General features: G+C 44.2%; 1 protein-coding gene across 1 annotated transcript; it reads right to left on the minus strand.

The window, feature by feature from the left end:
- Positions 1-205: 205 nt before the first annotated feature.
- On the minus strand, positions 206-24,406 carry HSDL2 (hydroxysteroid dehydrogenase like 2). Its single transcript, XM_028712335.2, has 11 exons — positions 24,189-24,406; positions 19,311-19,474; positions 18,845-18,943; positions 18,124-18,238; positions 12,690-12,793; positions 9,500-9,598; positions 6,422-6,616; positions 6,016-6,087; positions 3,973-4,194; positions 2,924-3,052; positions 206-1,425 (listed from the first exon to the last, which is right to left on the minus strand). The coding sequence occupies exons 1-11, from the start codon at positions 24,203-24,205 to the stop codon at positions 1,313-1,315; spliced, it is 1,329 nt and encodes a 442-aa protein (XP_028568168.2). The 5' UTR covers positions 24,206-24,406; the 3' UTR covers positions 206-1,312.
- Positions 24,407-25,854: the final 1,448 nt, after the last annotated feature.

The raw sequence follows: 25,854 nt of genomic DNA on the forward strand, positions 1-25,854 counted from the left end.
ACTTTCTATGGGAAAGCGAGCCTTGGTTTTGGAACGCCTTGGTTTTGGAACGGACTTCCAGAATGGATTAGGTTTGAGAACCAAGGTACTTTTCCACACAACCCCCCCCCCCCACACACCCAATGCTGCAGCCGCAAGTGTCAGGAAACATTTTTGTTTTGTTTTTGCACAATACATAGTATGAGAACTTGTAAGCAAAACAGACTTGCCACACAAAAAGATACATTTTATTTCAATTCTCTCTCTAAATACAGTTTGGCAGGATCAGTTTTTCACAGGAGCAAATGTATTAAAAAATATTTCATTCCAAAATACTACTCTCTGAGGTAATATTATAGGCACTTTCGAGTAGACATAGTTAGGATTCTGTTGCAAGGCACATATATCTGCCCCCTTTTAAAAAATAAAAATCTTTGATCACTGATCTCCGTCTAAAAATTCTAAGGAAAAAGTAATTACGTAACTGAAACCCAAATCTTTTTTAAAAAAATAACATTAAAAATAAACCATATAAATCAAAATGTCAGTACTGACAAAGAAAAAAACAGACGTGTATTTGAGGTACCGTATTTTTCCGTGTATAAGACTAGGTTTCCCCCCTAAAAAATAATGTCAAAAATTAGGCGGAGTCTTATACATGGGGCCATCTCCCCCCATTTTCTTAAATCTAAGTCCCCCAAAATAGGACTTATACATGGGGGCATCTTATAGGCGGAAAAATATGGTAATTTAATGGGCAATTCTAGCCTGGTGTCCTCTGCTTAAGTCAATGAGCTTTCATACCAAATGATTCTATGGGCTATTCTTTGGGTTTCAAAAAGTAACAGGATGTAGGATCAAGTTTTCCTTTTGGGGAATGAAGGCCTAACTCATAGGCACCCCAAATCAGTGCAATTTACTTGTTGTATTCACTGGTGCATGGGTTTTAAGGGAACCCAACCCTTGGAAAGTTTGGAACATGGATACCTCAGAAAAGGAAAATGCCAACATGATCTAAGCCAATATGGGGGTTCACAGTGCCACCAAAAGGAGTAAATGTCCTTCTGCAAATTTATGGTGAATTGATTCTTTGAAAAAAGACATGTTCCACGCTAATCTAGATGCACTTCTTACGAAATACATCTCACTTTAATCACTAGGGTTTTCATTCCAAGTAAATGAAGTTAAAAATTGGTGCAGTTATTCCTACAAAACGTCATATATTCAGGAAGTTATAGACTGAGAGTATTTTAAACAAGAGCAAGGATTAGTTATCTTGAAACAGCAAGGTAACTGAATATTTATTGAAAGTTCAACGTGACACCATAAACCGTCACAGTTTGGCATTAAACTGACCCATCAGTCTTTCCAACTTGATTGCTAAGGCCATATCACCCTTGATTGCCAGCTTTCCAGACATGAAAGCCAGGGTTGGCTTCAGTTTGCCTGAAAAGAGAAAAAAAAATGGTTTAAAGAACCACAAAAGAGTTGCAAATTGCAGTGCTTCTGCCATGTTTTTCAGTTAAGCAACCTCTCTACTCTTAAGACCAACAATGACATGGATAGCTTTAAATGTGATGTTGCCACTTCCTGTTTTCATAAAGAAGTACGGCATTACAGGTAACTTATTTAAGGCATGACCGATATGTTTGCAATTGCGCACAGCGCTGAACCCGGAAGTGACCCAGAAACGTCATAACGACGTCACTGAAACGTTTTAATAAAGTTTTGTTTTTTAAAAAGGACTATGCTGAAATGGCAAAGTTAACAGCTAAAAGAAGAGAACCTAACAATGACTGGTTTGTGGAGGAATGGAAGCCTTTTTCGGACTACTTAAGGAAATGGTACTGTACGATGAATTCACGAGCAGGATTTGAATTATGAACAACAGAAGAAATGAGAGAATATATTATTGTTGTTATGGTATAAGTGATAGAAGGTAGGGTGCAACAGAAGGAGAGGAATAAAACCGCCATGGATAATGAGGTGGGGAGTAAAACAAAAAGAGAGAGAGAGAGAATTATTATATATGTTAAACAGCAGAAAATTTAATAAAAATAATTATTTTTTAAGAAAGACGTCACTGAAATGTCACTAAAAGGATGGAATGGGGGCGGGGTGGAACAGAGCTTTGTCAATGGGTTTCCGATTTCACGCAAGTGCACAATGACCCGGAACGTAACCCCCGTGCAAACAGGAAGTTGCCTGTATTCTCATTCCAGGTGAGTAACTATAGAGTCACATGTGTGGTGAGGAAGCAAGATCATGCCTGTATGACAGTCACACATTGTCCAACAGCCCCCCCCCCAAAAAAGAGGCTCTGCACCCCACCCCCCAAAATCGGGGCTTTCCTGCTTTGACTTGAACCCCCCACTGCCAGTTTTTAAGTAGATCGAGTAGATCGCAGTCTTGCCGCTTTCTGTGCCGCATAGACCTCCCCACACCTCATGGATTCTTGTGCACTTTTACATGTGAGGAAGCTCCTGTCAGCTCAGTGAAACTTAGTAAACATGCATTTGATTAAATTGCACCAGCCCTGATGATCTGCATCATCCTGCCACTTGCTAACTTTACATGGGGGGGAGCAGGTTTGTTGTAAAATGGTGGTGGTGAAATGGTGAAGGACTTGTTGGTATCCCAAATGTGGAATATTTCCACCAACACTCTTCTCTGCTAGCTCACTTCTAACGCTTCCCGTAAATGGCATCCTATCTACAAGCAGAAAAGAAGGTCCTGGACATATAGGAGACTTTGCTAGCGGTTTCTTCTCAAAGGGTAGAATAAAGAAACTGGAATGAAATACATAATTCTACACGCTCCTGAAAATTTATCAAATGCAAGCAGCTCTACGAGCAGACACATTTAAGATTAGCAAAAGTCCAATGGAATAGCTGAGCATGAATACATTTGACTAAATGAAAGGACAGTTGTTCCCAATACCTACCTGAAAACATTTTTACGAAGTCAGTGCTGGACATGCTCATAACCACATCAACTTTTCCTGGTGGTTCTCCGCTTCCTACACTGCCACCTTTGTTCTTAAGATCAATATACCATGCTCCTCCTCCTTCACCTAACACAAGAGTAATGCCACATAAAATTAGACACATTCGTTTCTAAGCTGAACAAATGTCAGATAAGCAGTAAGAGCCAATTAAGTCTTTCCAAGAGTTAATGATCCACTGAAATCAGTAACTGGAAGTCCAGTGATTTCAGTGGGTCTTTCCCAGAGTATGACTAATGTTGGATACCACCCTCTGAAGTTTAAAATCAGTTTCATTATAATCTTTTACAGTGGTACCTCCAGTTACAAACTTAATTCATTCCGGAGGTCCATTCTTAACCCGAAACTGTTCTTAACCTGAGGCGCGACTTCCACTCGCATCCCAGGGCAAAGTTCACTACCGGAGCATCTACTTCCGGGTTAACAGAGCTCGTTACCCGAAGCGTTTGTAAGGAGGACGGTACGTAACCCGAGGTTCCACTGTAATGACATTTCTTTCCCTTAATAACGGCACTATGCTGCCCTATAACTTCCACTGCCAACCCAGCTTATTCTAACCACTAGAGAAAGAGATTGACTGGCACCTTCAAGAACAGTAGCACACCTGGTAGTAAACAAAACTTTTGTCCCATTCATCACAAATGACTTTCGCTCAATTTTGGTGTAATTGCTGTTTTGTTGTAACAACCACATCCCTGTTTTTTATGTAGATGCCCAACCTCTTCTCTGTGTGCCCACGTGAACATTCACAAATAAAACATACCCGTGTGTGTGTTAAGTAGATTGCCATATTTGTCTTTTCAAAATATTTCAGACAGCACCAAGTGTGAATTATTTGAAAACTGCCACCACTATAAAGGTGTTTTGGCATCTTTTCTGCAAAGTACATGTGGTGGTACTATTGGTATGCAGGCCTCTTGCCTTAGCAGTGATCCTAGGCCCGCCCAACATAATTTCAGTAACTCTTAAACAGGTATAAAGATTCTTACCAGATAATTCAAACCGATAAATTCCTTGGGTTGACTTTACAACTTCGTCACTGATCGCAGCTTTTATAATTTTAAAAGTTTCTGCTACAGGCCCCCCTGATTTCTCGGCAGCAAAATGCACGTGAAGCTTTCCTCTGTCAGGACCTTCAGGTTTAGTTTTGTCAGGACCTTCATGCTTGGGAAGGTCTTGTTTTTTCCCTTCTCTGAAGGTTGGAGTAGCTCCTGTAGGACCAACATTGACCAATGGAGTCAACAGTTACAATACTGTGCACTCAGGAACTCATATCAAACAAGGAGAAAAAGGTTGGCGGTCCTGAGCACTAAAGCAGGGAAAATACTGGAGCAAGGAGTCATAGCTCGGGGGTAGGGAACATGTTTTTTATGCAGATCTCACGTTCAATCCACAGCAAAAATGACCAATCAGTGAGCCTTTCCCTTGGAGCCTTTCCCAGTGAGCCAGACTGGTGACTGGGAGTGGCCGCCGAGACCATATAACACCAGTCTTGGCTCCCAGTATGTTTCCAAGCACAATTCAAAGTGTTGGTGCTGACCTTTAAAGCCCTAAACGGCCTCGGTCCAGTATATCTGAAGGAGCGTCTCCACCCCCATCGTTCTACCCGGACACTGAGGTCCAGCACCGAGGGCCTTCTGGCGGTTCCCTCACTGCGAGAAGCCAAGTTACAGGGAACCAGGCAGAGGGCCTTCTTGGTAGTAGCGCCCTCCCTGTGGAACGCCCTCCCACCAGATGTCAAAGAGAACAACAACTACCAGACTTTTAGAAGACATCTGAAGGCAGCCTTGTTTAGGGAAGCTTTAAATGTTTGATGTATTGCAGTATTTTAATATTTTTTTGGAAGCCCCCCCAGAGTGGCTGGGGAAGCCCAGCCAGATGGCCGGGGTTTAAATAATAAGTTATTATTATTATTATTATTATTATTATTATTATTATTATTATTACTACTACTACTACTATTATTATGTTTGAATGTGATGGAATTCAAGAGAAGAGACATTTAACATTCACCCGGTGCTATACCAGCTGCACTGGCTCTTGGTGAAGTACAGGATCAGGTTCAAGGTGCTGGTTTTAACCTTTAAAGCCCTCTATGGCCTAGGACCCTCGTACCTACGGGACCGCCTCTCCTGGTATGTCCCACGGAGGACCTTACAGTCTTCAAATAAAAACATCTTGGAGATCCCGGGCCACAGGGAGGTTAGGCTGGCCTCAACCAGAGCCAGGGCTTTTTTGGCCGTGGCCCCGATTTGGTGGAATGCTCTGTCACAAGAGACCAGGGCCCTGTGGGACTTGACATCTTTCCACAGGGCCTGCAAGACAGAGCTGTTCCACCAGGCCTTTGGCTGAGGCACAGTCTGACCTCCTCCTTTTGTAAGCCTCACAGAACTCTAGCCCAATGGTTGCCATTAATTTGACTCTGAATTGATTTTAGAATGAATAGATTTTAGAATGTATTTCAATTAAATGATTATGATTTTATGTAAACTGTGTTATTTTTTACTGTTGTTAGCCGCTCTGAGCCTGGCTTCGGCTGGGGAGGGTGGGGTATAAATAAAATTTTATTATTTATTATTATTATTATATTTCCATAATCACAGAGAATGTTAGATAAGTAAGTTTGGAAATCATTGTCTAGTTAAATATGACCTCCCAGCCTCTTTGTAGGGTTGTCATGTGCCTTGGAATTAAAACAAACAAACAGAAAAGTCTAATGGGGAAGGGGAACATTTGCAAACTTGAAATGAAAGAAAACTGTTATAAAAGTATGGATTTTTTAAAAATTGGCATCTGTATTTTTTATGTAGAGCTGTTGCTGCAATTCTCGTTACACAATATGAGTGAAATATACAACACCTGTGATTCGTGAAGCCCTGTCAATTAACAATGGGTACTTCTGTTCTATTTGCTTGGCACGGAAAGGTCTACAGCCAGGAAAACTGTTCAGGTGGAGCGTAAGAGGCTTAGTTCTGACCTCCGATTTTAGGCCCAACAACATCTGGGTGGGGTGGAGGCAATTATGTGCTTACCTTGTGCTTCCATTTTCATTGCTAGTGTTTCGGGATCCACATCTAAAAAGAAGTCTGGTAGCAAAGGATGACCTAAAAATAGAGTGAAACAATAAATGGAAAAGTCCGTATTTTGTATAGCAGAATAACGCTATGCAGTTAAATAGATGTAAATGAAAGGCTGAGGGCATATCCACATCTTAGCTATTGGTGTTTCCTAGTACAACTGAAGCACAAACATGAAGACAGACTTAGGACTTTACATTATACGTAAGATACCAGAGTACACTTATTGTGTCATAAATGGGACATCTGGGAAGACTTAATACATTCATGGTATTGCAAGCAAAAAATACATGGATTACGGCTATATATTTGTAGTCCGGCAAATACGAATGCAATATGCAAGAAAATAAATCTAGATTACCTGGGGCAACCGCATATACATCAAAATTCTGAATTCCTTCTTCTCTCAATAAAGTTTCATCAATGACGAAGTTTCCGGTGAAAGTTTTGGGCTTTGTTAAAATGCAGTATGCGGCATCTGCAAGTATATCTGTTTTCCTGCACTGTTTCTCTACACCAGCTCCTCCCAGCATATCCATTGCAGAGGTATATATAGCTAAAGACACACACACAGGAGAGAAGGGATAAGTTAGCAATTATTTTACTGCATCATGCAAGGGGTGAACTAGATGGCCTATACAGACCCTTCCAAGGGTATGGTTCTAGACCAGGGGTTGGCAACCTGAGGCCCATGGGCCGGAAGAGGCCCATGGAGGCTGTTTAACCGGCCCACAAGCCACCCTCAAACTGAGCCACCCGCTGATCTATAGCACTGTCTGCCAACAGCCTTTAGATCAGGGGTCAGCAAACTTTTTCAGCAGGGGGCCGGTCCACTGTCCCTCAGACCTTGTGGGGGGCCGGACTATATTTTGAAGAAAAAAATATGAACGAATTCCTATGCCCCACAAATAACCCAGAGATGCATTTTAAATAAAAGGACACATTCTACTCATGTAAAAACATGCTGATTCCCAGACTGTCCGTGGGCCGGATTTAGAAGGCGATTGGGCCGGATCTGGCCTCCGGGCCTTAGTTTGCCTACCCATGCTTTAGATATCTGAGGTGGTGGAAGGATCGGTAAAGATTTAAAGTTTATAAAATCTTGAAGTCTATCCATTGCAGATAATGGGCCAGAAATGTTTAATATTCCATGGAACCGTCACATTCTCTCTCTCTGACCTTGTTCACACATAACGCTAAGCCAAACAACTACTTAACAAGAACCAGCAAGTGTTCAGGTACAGAGAGCCAATATTGTGGTTGCTTCACTCCTCCTCCGATACGGCTGCTAGTAGCATTACCTGGAGCCAAGCCATGTGCAAATGCAGACACATGGCAGCCACTGTTTTCACCCAAAAGCTTCGGACGCGAGTGCCGCTGTGGGTTAAACCACAGAGCCTAGGGCTAGCCGATCAGAAGGTCGGCAGTTCGAATCCCTGCAATGCGGTGAGCTCCCGTTGCTCAGTCCCAGCTCCTGCCAAACTAGCAGTTCGAAAGCACATCAAAGTGCAAGTAGATAAATAGGTACCGCTCCAGCAGGAAGGTAAACAGTGTTTCCGTGCACTGCTCTGGTTCGCCAGAAGCGGCTTAGTCATACTGGCCACATGACCCAGAAGCCGTACGCCGGCTCCCTCGGACAATAAAGCGAGATGAGCGCCGCAACCCCAGAGTCGTCCAGGACTGGACCTAATGATCAGGGGTCCCTTTACCTTTATACTCAAAAGCTTACAGTACTTGTTCTCACTAAGCCATAGTTTGGCTTAGCATTAGGTGTGAACCAGAACACACACACACACCGTTCTCTTTACATATGTATTAACTGGGCTGCAGATTAGGTTTTCATTGTATGAGCAAACTGAAACTATGCAGCAAAATATGAATTTCTGAGAATACCAAGCATAAAAATTATCCCCACAGCACCCATAGCAGACTTCTGTCTGAATTTACATAAGAATTATGAAAGTGCTCTCTGCTGAACATAGGGACATTATATTCACACAAAAATGTCACCCCAGGGAAATTATAAGGGAAGGTAATCTTGGGTCCTTCTCCACCTCCTCCTGATGGCAGATGTGTAAATTTCCCCAGTTAAGTGTTAAAATAACGGGCTAGTTAATAGTAGTAACACAAACTCAGATCTGCTCTTCTGGTTCTGTAATAATACAACTTTTTAGATTTTTCACAATATAGTTAACAAAATTAGATTCAGATATGATGCAGTGGTAAAGTACATCTGTTAAGCAAAAAAGATGAACTCCTTACCAAATGGGTATACTGTGCATATAGGGGACGCAGATGGGGCTGTGGTCTAAACCACTGAGCCTCTTGGGTATGCCGATTGGAAGGTCGGCGGTTCAAATCCCCGCAACGGAGTGAGCTCCAGTTGCTCTGTCCCAGCTCCTGCCAACCTAGCAGTTTGAAAGCACACCAGTGCAAGTAGATAAATAGGTACCGCTGTGGCGGGAAGGTAAACGGCATTTCTGTGCGCTCTGGTTTCCATCATGGTGTTCCGCACCGCCAGAATCAGTTTAGTCTTGCTGGCCACATGACCTGGAAAGCTGTCTATGGACAAACACTGGCTCCCTCGGCCTGAAGCGAGATAAGCGCCGCAACCCCATAGTTGCCTTTGACTGGACTTAACTGTCCAGGGGTCCTTTAGCTTTTTACCTTTTACTGTACATATACTGTTAACCTAAGGCTTTGGTCCTATATGCACTTAGTTGAGAGTAGTGTTAGTATTGTATTGTCTCATTCTCACATTTGTGGGTTGCCTTTAATTACTTAATTGATGTATGAGTATGGGAACTATTTAAAAGTCTCCTCTCTCTGCTCTCTCTGCTTCCTTTGCTGAAGAAGATGGATGTGAGAGTCGCCTAGTTGTTTTGTTATTTGCTTTATAAATAAAACCTTTGATGTTACTATTCCAACCACAGTTGCTTGGCTGCGTTCTGCTGTAAAGGACGGGCGTTTAATGCTCACAAGTAGGTTCCACTGGAGTCGATGGAATATGTTCCCAAGTAAACATGCATAGAATTGGGTTGTATCTCAAATAAATAACTATTTTGAAAAAGGTTAATTTCAGTGCGTCAGCTTTCCAGTGTCAGGTGGGAGCAGCTCAAGCCAGAGCAGCAGTTCTCAAACTTCCTAACCCCAGAACCTAGCTGGGAGGGTTGAAAATTACTAAGTCCCACCTGTCACAATATGGCGGTGCAGGGGCAGACTCACTGTTTGAGAAACACTGTCAAAAACAATGTAAATGATAACGATAACAATAACAATAATAATAATACATATGCTTCAGAAGTCTCGAATATTGAAGGGAAACTGTATATACACTTTAAACAAATGCAAGACATCATACTCTCTGAACACATTGAAACAAGAGTTAAGCTCAGTGAACCCATCAAAAACATTATATATTTTTAAAAGATATATAAACCTGTTTGAGGCCATAATGCATTGACTGCAACTTCTCCTCTAAATTCTTCTGCCATTCCCAGCACGCACATGGACATTCCATATTTAGAAATTGTGTAAGCTAGAATAAGATGGAAAACTAGATTTAGACATCAAAAATGTTTCCTCCTATATGCAGTACGAATTGTTCATATTTCAGCAGAAAACTCTTATAGCTGGATAGAGGATTGCCAAGAAAGAGACAAGCATTTGGTTGGCTGTTAGGGGAAACAGAATGCTGATGTAGAGCAAGGTTTCCATTATGTTCTTATCTAAATTACGGTTGTTTTTCCCAAACAGTTTCACAATCTGAATGTTGTAAGCAGATCAATTACCTCATAGTCCGACAATGCATTGTGTGAAAAGGACAATGGGACACCTTGCGTCAAAGAACATCACGGAACCCTGGTTTTGTAAGTAGTGTTAGAGGATTGTCGCTAATATCTGGGCTTGATGTACAACGCGGGAGAAGGGACTGTAGCTTAGCAGAATAGCGCATTTTTCGCATGCAGAAGGCTCTTATTTAAAAGGATCAGGCAGCAGGTTGTTATAAGAATTTTAAGGTCTCAAATACAGAATAAATATTCATAAATGCACACATATCTAAATATATGAACCATGTGTCTGAAATAGTATGGCTATAGAGCAATCCTGGAGCCATTTTGACTCTTCCCAATGACCTCAAATATTCCTCTGCAGTAAGGGAGGCAAATGGGGAAAGCCTTCTCACTGACTTTTTGCTTGCAAATCCTGTCTTCAGGGCATTTTTGTGTATGAATAGGGTGAGCCTGTGACCTGGATTCAGGAACTGTATTAACCATCACAAAAGAATGGCCAGACTGCTCAGGTAATGCAATCAGTGACCATTATCCTGGCCGACAGGATTTCTGCTGTAGGCCACCTCCTCTGCTGTAGACCACCTCTTTCTGTGATATACCAGTATATATGATGTTTTAGGGGACGCGGGTGGCGCTGTGGGTTAAAGCCTCAGCACCTAGGACTTGCCGATCGAAAGGTCGGCGGTTCGAATCCCCGCGGCGGGGTGCGCTCCCGTCATTCGGTCCCAGCACCTGCCAACCTAGCAGTTCGAAAGCACCTTCGGGTGCAAGTAGATAAATAGGGACCGCTTACCAGCGGGAAGGTAAACGGCGTTCCGTGTGCTGCACTGGCTCGCCAGATGCAGCTTGTCACGCTGGCCACGTGACCTGGAAGTGTCTTCGGACAACGCTGGCCCCCGGCCTCTTAAGTGAGATGGGCACACAACCCCAGAGTCTGTCAAGACTGGCCCGTACGGGCAGGGGTACCTTTACCTTTATGATGTTTTAGGAGGGTGGTCTTGGGCTACAGGGTGGGCAATTTCAAAAGTCTATATAAGAGCTTGCACACCATTGTTCAGAGTTCTCCCTCCCTCCTGCGTGTGGTGAGTGGGGACCCTGTTACAACAGTTAATTTCCTTTAATAAAGATCAGGCATACGAGCCAAGCCGCTTTGCTTCTCAATATACTGTGGTTGGCCTCTGTTTTCTTCTACCAATAGGGAACCCATTTAAGGACTCTATACGGGCTTCGGAATATCCCATAAGGGAAAGGGAGCAGTTTTTTTCTTATAATGGTAGAAGGGAAAGATTATCTGCCCAAGATCTAGGGAAGCTGCCGCCAGTTAAAACTGACATTACTAGGTGAAATGGACAAACAAGTCAGATAGCTTCCTTTGTCTCCCTCACCCCAATGAGAATCTCTTTCCTATCTTTGTATCTAATGCATGATCTCTCCCCCCCACCCCACCCCTTATCTCACATTTCGGCCTCTTTTCATGTATTGATAGCAACAGCCCTGCTATAGTGAAGGAGCTGAGAAACTGCTTTCTGAAGTGGCTTAAATCAGATTAAAATTTAAAAATAAACACAGGAACCACTTGAGTTCCAAGGGCCACCGGTTGGCCATTCCTGTTGCACATGAGCACCTGACTGAGAAATAAAGCTTGCCCTTGACATCCAGCCATGACCTAGGAATTATTTCTGCGGAACGGCATGCAGTTAATGGGACGCACCTTCTGTGGCACTGCATGCCTTGTGTTTCCCCCTGGGTGGGGGGGACATGTTTCTCCAGCTCAGTCCAAAAAAGGAATGCAAGGTGTCACTATATTAGAACTGGACGCGGGTGACACTGTGGGTTAAACCACAGAGCCTAGGACTTGCCGATCAGAAGGTCGGCGGTTCGAATCCCCGTGACGGAGTGAGCTCCCGTTGTTTGGTCCCTGCTCCTGCCAACCTAGCAGTTCGAAAGCACGTCAAAGTGCAATAGATAAATAGGTACCGCTCCAGCGGGAAGGTAAACGGTGTTTCCGTGCGCTACTCTGGTTCACCAGAAGCAGCTTAGTCATACTGGCCACATGACTCGGAAGCTGTACGCCAGCTCCCTTGCCCAATAAAGCGAGATGAGCGCCGCAACCCCAGAGTCGGCCACAACTGGACCTAATGGTCAGGGGTCCCTTTACATTTTTAAGGACTATTTGGGAATTAAGTAGAGAAGCTGCTGATGTGAACACAAGGTGCAATGATTTAAAGAATATTTCCCCACAAACTTTCAGGTTGCAAGTACAGTGTTACCTTGGTTCTCAAACGCCTTGGCACTAAAACACCTTGGAACCCAAAGACTGCAAACTCTGAAGTAAGCGTTCTGGTTTGCGAACCTTTTTCAGAAGCTGAACATGCTCCGTTTTGAGTGCCACACTTCCGTTTTGAGTGTTACACTGAGGTCTGTCTGTTTTTGCTATTTATTTTGCATTTCTGCGGCTTTCTTGCTTGTTTTTGTGGCTGTGTGGAACCCAGTTCAGCTACTGATTGATTGATTGTGTGACTGCAGTACATTGTTTATTGCTTTCATTTTATGGATCAATGGTCTCGTTGGATAGTAAAATTCATGTTAAATTGCTGTTTTAGGGGTTGTTTTTAAAAGTCTGGAACGGATTAATCCGTTTTGCATTACTTTCTATGGGAAAGCGCACCTTGGTTTTGGAATGCTTTGGTTTTGGAATGGACGTACAGAATGGATTAAGTTTGAGAAACAAGGTACCATTGTAGAGGAAAAGAAGGGGTAGAAGAGAGACAGCCTTTACACTTCCTTGAGTTTGGAAGAATTTCACTATAAATGAGCATTTAAAATTATACTTACCACAGTGATTTTTGAACCAGATAGGGTTTAGGTTAATTGGTGGGCTGATATTGAGGATATGGCCAATCTTACTCTTCTTCAAATAAGGGAGGCATATTTTAGATCTGGAGAAGCAAATAAACACAAGGGAATAGAGTCAGATTTGCTTGTACTTATATCATGAGCTCTGGTCAGATTTTGGTTTTCATGTGTGTTTCTCTCACTCACTCACACACTCACACACACACACACACACACACACACACACACAACTGGCCCTTTCATATACAGTCTGGGACTTACAGAAGGCATAATTTTTTATTATGTTTCCATCCCACTTATGAGTTTAATTAAATTAATAAATAATAAATAAAACACCCAGAAGTCAATCACTATGAAGGTTATTAGTAAGAGAGGTGGGTGTGTTTAAACTCTCTGCTATTAAACCCAATGGGATTTCAAAAGGGCATAACTTTGGGCTCAATAATTCCCTTTAGAAATAATGGTTTTTTTAAAAAAGTAATGTAAAAAGCGGGGGTGTGGAAGCGTCATACACACTTCTGAGCCATGTACCGAGATAAAGTATCTGGCTGCAACCCAGTTAATGGCTGAATTCTGTTCGACTTCTGAGGTACGACTGTATATGAGTGTCATGCTGTCCGATTGCTCCAGCTTCACTTTTCGCTTGGTGAGAACAAGATCAACAAACCAGGAAGCGTCAGCCTCATGCTACATCCAAACCAGCGATTGTGGTTTATTGTGCCCCAACAATGCAAACGTGATCACTACCCAACTTGAAGCCATGGTTTGCCATCGGTTTGCTGATTGTGACTTCTTAGAGAGCAACCAGCCACAATCTCTGGTTCAGACTTTATGCAAAGCCACAGTTTCTTGCTTTGTTTACTTCACCTGCAGAGCTGCAAAGCAGAAGTAGCCAGGCAGCGAGCATCAAAGCATGTTGCTCTTTCCAGATAAACCACAAAAAGCTGGAAGTCCTGGCTTACTGTGTGCAAATGCAGCCACAATCAAAACAGTATCAAATTACCGTATTTTTTGCTCTATAAGACTCACTTTTTCCCTCCTAAAAAGTAAGGGGAAATGTGTGTGCGTCTTATGGAGCGAATGCAGCCTGCGCAGCTATCCCAGAAGCCAAAACAGCAAGAGGGATCGCTGCTTTCGCTGTGCAGTGATCCCTCTTGTTGTTCTGGCTTCTGAGATTCAGAATATTTTTTTTCTTGTTTTCCTCCTCCAAAAACTAGGTGAGTCTTATGGTCTGGTGCGTCTTATAGAGCGAAAAATACGGTACTCTCTTTGGAAAGGCACTTCTCTCAATAACTTAAATAGCTATTTTCCTCATTTAACGTATTGCAGAATTAAGAGCAAAAAAACCCCCAAGATATTCCCCATAAATGAGAATTGGAACTATCAAAACTGCCTGCAGGTATTGGTCAGAGATAATGCTACTAAGCAAATAATATATGGAGAAAAATGTCTCTCCCACCAAGAAACCAGTGGACCCAATACATCTGAAGCATATCATCAAAACATTCCTCTACATGTTATACTGTCAAAGGCATTTGCTTTCCTGGAGAATTTTGAATGAAGTTCTCTTTTAAAGAAATACATGTTTACAGCTATAAAGGCACATTTTAATGAAACGTAATTAAAAAGCTGAGCAGGGTTAGTAAAAGATATCCCCTCAGCTTCTAGGCTTTCTAGTCAAGCAATGAATTTAAGCCATGAGTGATCTTAATAATTAAAGGTGTCAAGGCACAGCTCTAGGGCAAGAGTAATAAGACGCAAGAGTTTGCTGAGGACTGCTTCAATGGAATGTTTCAAAGTTGAGAAGGCTCTGTTTTCTGAGCAAATTCTCACAAAAGGAATACTGAAAATCATGGATCAAGTTCTCCATTTAGCATGTCAGTCTTGGATGCCAGTTAAAACTGCCAGATATAGCCTCATGAAACAAACAGTGTCTACATGGCTACATTTCCCCACAACCAGCTCCATACTTCTCAGTAATTTCAATTTCATTAGGGTGGAAATGCTTTTTATCTCTGCAGATGGCAGAACAAACGAAAGTAGTTCTATAGGAGCTACAGGAATGCCTTTACAGACAACCCTTAGGCAAGTATTTTCAAGTTCATAAATGCTGTTGAGCCAGCAGCACACTGCAGAAGCAGTTTACAACGCAGTGATAATGATGAAATGTATTTAGAAACCGATATAGAATTAAGAACATAAAACAGAATTAAAAATGTCAGAGATCAGAAATGAACAGGAGGCACTGAACACTCGACCGAACAATATGGCTGTTGCGCGCTTAGCTTCTCTGCGCAAGGGATTCAGACAAGTGGGTGGCCCCACCCATCTTTCAATCATGTGACAACGTAATTGCATTGTGTGACTGCCAAGTGGGTGCCCTACCCACCTGCCAAATTGGGCTTGCAACCTCAATCCTGATAAGGATCTAGCCTAGGAAGCCAAAAGGGGTTCTCTATCCCTGGTTCAGGAAGCATAACCTGGAAGCAGACCAAGCGCCACAACAGAGGCCTTGGGACCAGAAGGCTGTTCCCTATAAAATGTGTAGAAGTCCTGGTATGAGAGTTTACCCGTTGTTCCCTCTCACTGTCAATAATGCCAAGCAGCAGCAGTATAATCTCCATTAACGTCCAAGGGCTAAAAGAATAGAGACACAGCTTCCTAACCCCTTTACCCAGGGACAGTCAATGTGGCGACCTCCAGGTGTTCTGGACTACAACTCCCATCATCCCCAACCATGCGCCATGCTGGCTGTGGCTGATGGGATGTGTATTAGAGTACAGCACCTGGAGAGCAATACGATGGCTACCTGTGCCTTTCCTCTTCTGCAATAACAAAACTGGTAGCCCAACCTGATGCTCCAGAAATGAGCACCTTTTTCAGTAGCAGCATCCCAGCGCTTGTGCAAGGAGGAGGGGGAACGTTGCTGCTTGCACCAGTTCAGTTGGACTTGGTCACAGTGATAAGACTGTTAGGATACTGATGTTCTTTTTCACCTTAAAACAGATGTATGGATTGTTGTATGTCCCATGTCTGTTTACACTCCAACACAGCTTGCTGGGAACTTCTGTTTGCGTGTATAGCTATTGCTTTTACTGCTTGCTCTTGGACATGAAAGGGAGAAGACATGTTTTTTCCTTTGTCCTGATATACGCTGAATAAACTGCCTGTAAATATGCTCTCACGGTCGTCTCTTGCCACTTCTGTCTGCGCAGTGTTATTTACTCTGCTGATTAGAGTGTGCTCCAGCTTCTGAAGCTGCAGGTTGCTGTTTCATGCTGAGCCAAGGACAGGAGATCGCTAGACTACCGGCTGGTGGGCTGGAGCCAGCTGGGGGTTTGCAAATTGCCCCCGTTCCCTTGGAAGCATCCCAACAAAGACAACTACGATCAGGAGCAAAGGAGACACAGAGAGACACTCAAGAGCAGCAAGGACACTGGGAGGGTAAATAAGTGTAAGGTGGGGCTCACCAGAACAGTATTAAATATCTAGTTGGATCTGAAGCAGACGCTAATTATACAACTAGCAGAACTGTCATCATCGTGACAGATGGGTGTCTGTGGTGGAAGGTCTTGCAATGGTGCCAAATTAATAATAATAATAATAATAATAATAATAATAATAATAATGTGCAAATGTACACACTGTTCCCCTCTGTTAGGGCCTTCTCATTGTGCAGGGCTCTGCTCACTGCAGTTATGTCTCCAACTGAGCACTTTGTCATTTCTCCCTGGGAAGAAAAGTAACCATCCATGGGTTTTTTTTAAATGCAAGACAGTATACAAGAGGGTACTTGGGGACACTGTGTGGTAGTGACTAGTAGTCATTGCCCCTGGCGACCCCAGCTATTGAGAAGCCAGTCTGATCCTATCTGCACAGCTGCCACCAGGGTTCTGCTTCTTAGCCACTGTGGAGTGTGACAAGACTGTTGAGAACTTGCATATGAAAGAGCATTTAAATTAAGGGGGTGGGACAAAGACACCAACTGCTCTCATATCCACTATGGTAGCACTCTTTGAATACCCTTTTCCTCCTCTCTTACCTGCTAACGCGCAAACATTCTGACCTCGGCAAAGCGAAAGAAAAAGAGGAACATTTTACGGTGCCAAATTGTGTCTGTCAGCTGAGCATTGCCTAAGAAAGGCCTGTGTTACTGGATATACGGCAGTTGTCAAAAGAAAGCGGGTGGGGCTGCTGAAAGGCTCGACTTGCGCAAGATCCCCTCTTACTGCACAAGCCTCTGTGCTGCTCCCCCTGAGCCAAGGGAACGGCAGCAGGGCTGGGAATGCGTTTTCTGCACAAGCCCAAGGAAAAGAGCAAGGCAGAAGGAAGATCAACAAATGAAGCAAGACAAAGAAGATAAGGAAAATATCCTTGCTACAAGTTAAGTTCTTAAAGCAAAAGATTTAAGACTCTCTAGGGCTGCGATTACCCAATCATGGAGTATGACCTCTGTACTAGAAACTTGATAATTTCCACAGTACAGCGGTACCTCGGGTTACAAACGCTTCAGTTTACATCCGCTTCAGGTTACAGACTCCGCTAACCCAGTGACCATTATAAGATACCCTGGCAAACAGGAATCTGCTATAGATCGCCTCCTTCTGTGATGTATGTATGATGTTTCAGGGGGGTGGTCTTAGGCTACAGGGTGGGCAATTTCAAAAGTCTATATAAGACACACCAATGTTCTGGGTCCCTCCTCCCTCCTGCGTGTGGTTGTGAGCACCCTGTTGCAACAGTTATGGTGATAAAGATCAGGCTTACTAGCTGCTTTGCTTCTCAATATTCTCTGGTTGGCCTCTGTTATTTTCTCCTACCGACAGGAAACCTACATAAGTACAGTGGTGCCCCGCAAGATGAATGCCTCGCAAGACGGAAAACCCGCTAGACGAAAGGGTTTTCCGTTTCTGAGTTGCTTCGCAAGACGATTTTCCCTATGGGCTTGCTTCGCAAGACGAAAACGTCTTGCAAGTCTTGCGGGGGTTTTCCGCTCCCCCCCCCCTTTTTCTAAGCCGCTAAGCCGCTAATAGCCTTTTAGCAGCTAAGCCGCTAAGCCTTTAATAGCCGCTAAGCCGCTAAACCGCTAATAGCGCTAATCCGCTTAGCCGCTAATAGGGTTGCTTCGCAAGACGAAAAAACCGCTAGACGAAGAGAATCGCGGAACGGATTCTTTTCGTCTTGCGAGGCACCACTGTACTCTACACGGGCTCTTGGGTACTTCATGAGGGAAAAGGAGTGTTTTTTCTTATAGCGATGATCAAATTCAGAATCTTTCTCTCTAAAAGGTCAACAGACTCTAAAGCGTCCAGGATTGTATTTTGCCCATAATGTCTCCAATTTGATCCAGTGAATGAAGAATTACTGAGCATACAGAGCTATTTTTAAAGGTTCGTTATCCACAAACACTTACGTGAGGTAGGTTCCTCTTGTGTTGGCAGTCATCATTAGGTCCACTTTTTTTGTAGGCGTATCCAGTGTGCCAGTTAAAGAGATGGCACTTGCATTGTTCACAAGAACATCTATCCCTGATTGTTAAAAATAAGACATTTACGCATCATAAAAGTCAACCATTTAAAACAACATGCTAATCATTACACAAGGATTACCCACTTTGAAGGTTGGGGTTCTAAAAAAATATTCAAGCAGGTATATAAGCTTTTACAAAATAAATATTTAACACAATTGTTTTGTTATTGAATTAAAAAAAAGACTTTTAAACTGTGTAATTAGTGATTACTACACTCAACATGGGACGCGGGTGGCGCTGTGGTCAAAACCACAGAGGCTAGGGTTTGCCGACCAGAAGGTTGGCAGTTTGAATCCCCGCAACAGGGTGAGCCCCCTTTGTTCGGTCCCTGCTCCTGCCCACCTAGCAGTTCGAAAGCACGTCAAAGTGCAAGTAGATAAATAGGTACCGCTCTGGCGGGAAGGTAAAGGGCGTTTCTGTGTGCAGTTCTGGTTCACCAGAAGCAGCTTAGTCATGCTGGCCACATGACCCGGAAGCAGCGTACGGACAAACGCCAGCTCCCTCAGCCTATAGCGCGAGATAAGCAGAGTCGTTCACAACTGGACTTAACGGCCAGGGGTACCTTTACCTTTACACTCAACATAAGCTGCAGAATTTAATTTACCTCCAAATTTCTGGACAGCCTGATCCACTGCATCGACAATTTGCTCTTCTTCTCTGACATTGACAATGCATGCTAAAGCCTTTCCTCCAGCTGCTTCAACTGCAAAAGAAGGGCATCACTTAAGTCAAAGAATAGCATACACGAACTAAATACAAGAAGACTTCTTTTTAAATATTTTGTTGGAAGCAGTCCAGAGTGGCTGGGGAAACCCAGCCAGATGGGCGGGGTATAAATAATAAATTTATTAATTATTATTATTATTATTATTATTATTATTATTATTATTATTATTATTATCATCATCATCATCATCATCACTCTCTGCACGTGAACAGGGCCATGGGTGGGAACTGGCACCGGAAATATCCAAGGCAAGGTTAGTTACTGGATGCAGCTCTCCAAGGTTGCAGCAGATTTTGGCACTCAGATCATAATCTATGCACCTCTCTCTTTCAAGCTTGCTTACTTTCTTCTGCAGCAGTGTAGATAGTTCCTGGAAGTGTGCGATGCGGCACTCCAGTCTTGGCAGCTATCACAATATTTGCCCCATCCTTGGCTGCCTTCAAGGCTATCGCTTTTCCAATCCCACGGCTTGCACCCGTGATAAAGAGAGTGCATCCTGCCAACCTCCTAAAAATAAATGATAAGACAAACAGTTATCTTTTAACTACTGAGGATAAATAGAAGAAAATGCAGGATTTGAATCACCTGAAATTGGCAAAGACCTGAAATTCAGTAGAAAACATGCTCTTAAATTCTATTAACTAGAAACCACAAATAACATGACTATAGCTTTATAATTTACCAAGGCTGGATCTAAAGGTAAAGGGACCCCTGACCGTTAGGTCCAGTCGTGGACCACTCTGGGGTTGCGGCGCTCATCTCGCTTTACTGGCCGAGGGAGCCAGCGTACAGCTTCCGGGTCGTGTGGCCAGCATGACTAAGCCGCTTCTGGCGAAGCAGAGCAGCACACGGAAATGCTGTTTACCTTCCTGCCGGAGCGGTACCTATTTATCTACTTGCACTTTGACGTGCTTTCGAACTGCTAGGTTGGCAGGAGCTGGGACCGAGCAACGGGAGCTCACCCCGTCGCAGGGATTCGAACCACTGCCTTCTGATCGGCAAGTCCTAGGCTCTGTGGTTTAACCCACAGTGCCACCTGCATCCCGGGCTGGATCTATACAGCTATAAAAAAAATGCTATGGGGGGGGGAAACATTCTAAAAGCTCACAATGAAAATTATCACTGACTTTGGATTTCGGCTCTACAGAGCCACCTGGTGACACATTGTTATAACGTTATAAATCGACTAGTGTAGCTGAGTCCCCAGTGCATTCTATTTTGCATACATTGACTCAACTTGCATAAGTGAGTTTATACAATTTGTTTTAACTGCCGCATGGTAAGAAATTGATGACATCGTAGCCCACAAGTCACTTCCAGTTCCCAATACTATTCCGATCTTGCCCCTACTCTGTACGTTTCTCAATGCCACTAAGTGCAGGAATGCCACCAGGTACCTCCTCTTCTGGCAACTGGACTTCATCCCAACTTCATCCCATCTAAGGCTCACACACGAAGCGATGAAGCTGCCTTAAACCAAGTTAGACCATTGGCCCATCAAGGTCAGTCATGCCCCTTCCTGAAAATGCCAGGGACTGAAACTAGGATCTTCTGCAAGCAAAGCATGAGCTCTACCTAGTGGCGGAGGAAGGGGGGTAAGGGGGTGTGGTCCGCCCCGGGTGTCATCACTGATGGGAGAGTGACAAAATGAGGGTTTTTTTTAAATGGGCTCACAGAACTTTTTAGGAGTGGTGTGGTAGTTTAGGCCTGCAGGTTCCATGCTACCTGAAACAGCAGTGTGGGACTTGCGTCTGCCTACTACATCTCCCTCAGCAGCTCTACAGCTGAGTGTGAGGCATTGGAGAGGCTCCAAGCGTTGCAGAGGCTTGCCCCACCCCCATGGGCATATAGCCCCGCCCCCAGCTGCAGGACACACCCCCACACCAGGCACCCGAGCGGCTAGCTACGCAGCTGGCGCCACTGTTGCCTTCAGACAAGTAGATTGTCTATGGTTGCCTGACCCACATGTGAAATGAAGCAAACTTTCTATTATTATTATTATTCACAAATCAGAAAACACATACTTCTTTCAGATCCTGGAAATAACAACCGAATCATGAATGAAAGATTAAAAGAAAGCTGCAACCCTAAGCATGATCACTTGAAAGCGAACTCCATCAAAATCAGCTGGATTTATTTCAGAGAACATATACTTGGGATGAGAGCATTAACATGAAACATTATCGCTGTCTCAGATATCTAATGTGTGGCAAAGCTCACACTGCAAAAGTGTATTTTGTCCCTTCTGTGCAATCTCAATATTTTTTTCTGGTGCCTCCACTTTGACTCATAGTGTGACGGCATTTGTTCATACCATCCAATGCCTCCCAGACACAATACAAACTGTTTAACGCCTCTTTAGAGCAGCAGCTTTGCCAATATATAGAGGCAATGGGGTTATTCAATTAGAGTTCTTACCATGTTGGAGTTATTTAATTTCCATTACCTTGGATGCACAGCAATTCATTTCCCCATTTGTCTGAACTGGGGTCTAATTGATTCCAGTGCCCTTTCAGTGAAACCCTCCCATTAACACACACACACACACACACACACACACACACAAAATAGGGTGGGAAGTTAAAACACCACAGGACCTCCCACCCTTTTATTACGGGAGAATAAATGTAACACAACATGAGAGAGGGAGGCAATTGACCTTCCAAGTAAGTAATTTTAGTTCTTACGTATTCACTTGACAGAGCAGAACCACACTTCCATTTTTTAAAATTGACAAATGGTCTGAGAAAATTAGTCTCATCCTTACTGTGTGTCTCCAAACTGAAGTAATTTTTTTATCTCTGTTATTGGTATGTAGCAATCCAGAAGCCCAGCAATGGGAGCGGGCAATTAACAGATTTAATTTGCCTGTTGAAATTCTACTGGCAGCTCAGTCTGGATTCTGCAACCATACAGATGACTACAAGCTGCAACAGTAGGGCTACTTGTAACAATTTGCAACGTGGACAAAGCAAGCCACAACAGGATTCAACCTGTGTTCCACACAAAATTCACTCGTAATCTTTATGAGTGCAGATCACTTGAACTGATAACTGCCGCTCTTCTTTGAAAAATAAATCCTACGCAGTGAGCTCTTTCAGTCAATAAGGCCACATACTTTCCAACTGCTCCACCTTCTCACAATTTTTGCAAGCTGAAATCATTATAGTCCAAGTGAGGGCAAGACTCCTTATGGCAGGGGGTAGCCAAGATGGTGCCCTCCAGATATTGTTGGACACTCATCATCCCTGGCCATTGGGCCATGCTGAGCAGAGCAGATGGGATCTGAAGCCCATCATAATTGGGGGGGGGGGACCAGAATGGGGAATGCTACCGCTGCATTGTTGAATTTTTCACTTGTACCACACACAGCAGTGGGCAAACAGGCTGCAAAGATTAAATTCTGCAAATCTTTTTCTTATGTACCACATAACACATCTGTAGGATAACTACTGTGAGATCTGAAATAGCTATGTGTCATGTGCTTAGAGCTCTTAAGTAAAATGAGTGCTACACTGGACTTGTTATACTTCATAAGGAAGCTCACATAGATAAGAGAAAAATCAATTCCTTAATCAAAGAAGAAGAAGAAGAAGAAGAAGAAGAAGTGGTACATGGTTCTCAATGAGTTTCAAATAAACTCTTCAAGAAGGGGAAATAAAGTACAATGGTACCTCTACTTACAAACGCAATCCGTTTTGGGGTGCCGTTCACACCCTGAAAAGTCTGTAAGTAGAGTGCGGGCTACTGCGCGTGCGTGAAGTGCGCAGACCACTTCTGAGCATGTGTGAAGCGCGCAGATCGCTTCTGTATGTGCGCGCACAGCGAACCCGGATGTAAACACTTCTGGGTTTGCCACGTTCGTAACCTGAAAAGCCACAACGTGAAGCAAACGTAACACGAGGTATGACCTAAACAGTGACACTTTACATTGTTGCATGTTGCATGTTACTTAAATAAGATGGTGCAACACAAACTATGCACAATGTTCTAAATACAATTATACCGTAGATTTATATAAATGCATGACAGCACTTGCTGTTTTAGCAATGGCCTCTTTCTTAATCACCCCTAGTATAAGAACACACCTTTCCACCTGCTGTGACACACAGTGGTGTCAACTGTTTGGTGACGCTGCCCACCAAAAACCTCAAAAACCTCTCTTTTCCGAGTCAGGTTCTGACTGCATCAGTATATATGTGAACAAGTGATTTGTTTATTTTTGCCCCATGCACTCCTTTAGATTTAACCAAACCTCATTGGCTGACTTGCTATCCAGTTTGGAGAAGCCACTTCAAACCTCTCCACACTTCTGGAAAATCCACCACTGCGAATAGTACTACTGTATGTCATCTTACTAACATTTGGCTACCTGCGCAACTATGAAAGGTTTGCATTGCTGCTTGCAGCATGGAAGCAAGGAGGATGGCATGTTGCTGGCGAAAGTTAGGCACACAAGGTCAGGCACACGTTACAGACAGAGGTCACCTACTTGGCTCTGCACCCTCTCTCTCTTTCCTCCCCAAGAGGAGCCAGAGTAAGCAGCCGCTGGTTTAGCAGTTGTCAAGTTTCGAGCCTCTGGCCCCCTTCAACCGTGTCTTTCAACAACGGCTTGACCTGCAGGTCCAGGACCATCTGTTTTGCCCTGTCTCCGACCTGACCAGCCCAGCTGTGGAAATGCCAATTTGGGGTTGCCAGCTTTGATCTGGCAAAATACTGGGCAGGGCAGGTCAAAGTTGGTGGACGGTATTACTATTATTATTATTCCCATTTCTGGGAAAGCTCAGTCAGTACAGCACTAGACTCTTAATCTCAGGGTTATGGGTTTGAGCTCCAAAAGATTCCTGCATTGCTAAATGACCCTTGTGCTCCCTTTCCAAACGGTTCTATGAGTCATGACAATCAATTGCCGCCTAACAGGATGGCCCGCTCTAGAATTTGTCGCACACATACATGAATTTGCGCACCTGTTAAATGCATGACCTTTCACACACACATGCATTTGGAGAAGATCCCTAACTTTGCAAAGAGAGAAAGAAAGAGAGAAAAAAGACCTGCAATACAGGACAAAGCTGCTATCAATACAGGACGCAGCATTTTGCATTGAAATACGGGGCAAAACCTGCATTATGCAGGACAGGCTGGGGGGCGACGCTAACTGGGGGCGACCTACTGGCGACAGCGCGCGGCGCGGCGAGAGCGGGAACCCCTCGCAGCTTACCCTGTGTTGGGCAGCATGGCCGGGTCCGGAGGAGGAGCGGAGGGGGGGGTCCTCTGGGCAGGTGGCAAGTAGCAGAGCCCAGGCCCGGGCGGGAAGGCGCCTTGGTGCCTCGCACGGCCGCTCAGGGGGCGCAGCGCCTCGCTCGGAACGCTCAGCGGCGGAGCAAAGGGCGCAACAATCAATCGCGCCAGCTCACTCCGCCCCGCCCTTGTTCCGCGCCCGTTCTAGGACGCCTCGAATCCGCTCTCTATGGTCCCCTCTCTCTTCCGCGAGACGGCGCGCCCGACCGGAAGCCCACCCCTTCGCGGCTTCCGGCTCTTGTTCGGCGCTGCCATAGCAACCACGCCACGCTCTTGTTTGCGGCCTGAGGGCTCTGTGTTTGAGAGAGAGATAGAGAAATGAATTTCGCTTTTCCTGACCTAGTGACCCGTTAGAGTCGGCGCTCTTGCGCCCCACTACCCTACCCCACACCCCGCAACCGCCATGGAAGGACTCACCGCGCGCCCCTGCCGCTTCCCTTTCCCTCCGAAATGGAGGCAGTGAGAGGTTTTACTTTCTTGGGCTCCATGATCACTGCAGATGGTGACAGCAGCCACGAAATTAAAAGACGCCTGCTTCTTGGGAGAAAAGCAATGACAAACCTAGACAACATCTTAAAAAGCAGAGACATCACCTTGCTGACAAAGGCCCGTATAGTCAAAGCCATGGTTTTCTCAGTAGTGATGTATGGAAGTGAGAGCTGGACCATCAAGAAGGCTGATCGCCCAAGAATTGATGCTTTTGAATTATGGTGCTGGAGGAGACTCTTGAGAGTCCCATGGACTGCAAGAAGATCAAACGCATCCATTCTTAAGGAAATCAGACCTGAGTGCTCACTGGAAGGACAGATCGTGAAGCTGAGGCTCCAAGACTTTGACCACCTCAAGAGAAGAGAAGACTCCCTGGAAAAGACCCTGATGTTGGGAAAGATGGAGGGCACAAGGAGAAGGGGACGACAGAGGACGAGATGGTTGGACAGTGTTCTCGAAGCTACCAGCATGAGTTTGGCCAAACTGCGGGAGGCAGTGGATGACAGGAGTGCCTGGCGTGCTCTGGTCCATGGGGTCATGAGGAGTCGGACACGACTAAACAACAACAACAGTGTCAGGCGGAGGAAGGGGGAGGGTCAGGCAGGTGGGCCTTGGAGCACCGGTTGGCGCCGTGTCTGTGGAGATTTCAGTGCCGGATTTACGTATAAGCTAAACAAGCTATAGCTTAGGGCCCCACTCTCTTGGGGCCCCCCAAAAAAAATTAAAGGAAAAAACAACCTGGATGTACATTTCCAAAATATAAGATAAAAAACAAATGCAATAAAACCTACATACAGCAACAGTGTTTTGTGTTGTGTAGGCTCCTATGATGTAAGTAATGGGCCCCGCCTGCTAGCCTGCTTCCTAAAATATCACTGGTTTGCTCATTTCTATATGTAGGGTCCTACATTCTGCTATTTATAATTATTAGTAGTTTGCATTATATATTTACACCTATTATTATTTCATGTTATAACAAGTTTTTAGAGTCTTTGTAAATTGTGTTTCTAAAGGAACTTTTGTTGTTGCCAAATGCCAATGTGTTTGCATTATGAAGTTTGTTATGAGTAAAAAAATCATTTTAAGTTAGAGCTTAA

Source organism: Podarcis muralis, chromosome 17 (genome assembly GCF_964188315.1).
Source record: "Podarcis muralis chromosome 17, rPodMur119.hap1.1, whole genome shotgun sequence".
NCBI lineage: Eukaryota > Metazoa > Chordata > Lepidosauria > Squamata > Lacertidae > Podarcis > Podarcis muralis.

Excerpts from the sequence above, each read along its gene's own strand:
- HSDL2 (XM_028712335.2), bottom strand. Across the intron at positions 18,239-18,844 it reads GGCTGTCCAGAAATTTGGAG|GGATAGATGTTCTTGTGAAC; the intron begins GTAAATTAAATT and ends TTTAACAATCAG. Across the intron at positions 1,426-2,923 it reads CTTCGTAAAAATGTTTTCAG|GCAAACTGAAGCCAACCCTG; the intron begins GTAGGTATTGGG and ends TTCTCTTTTCAG.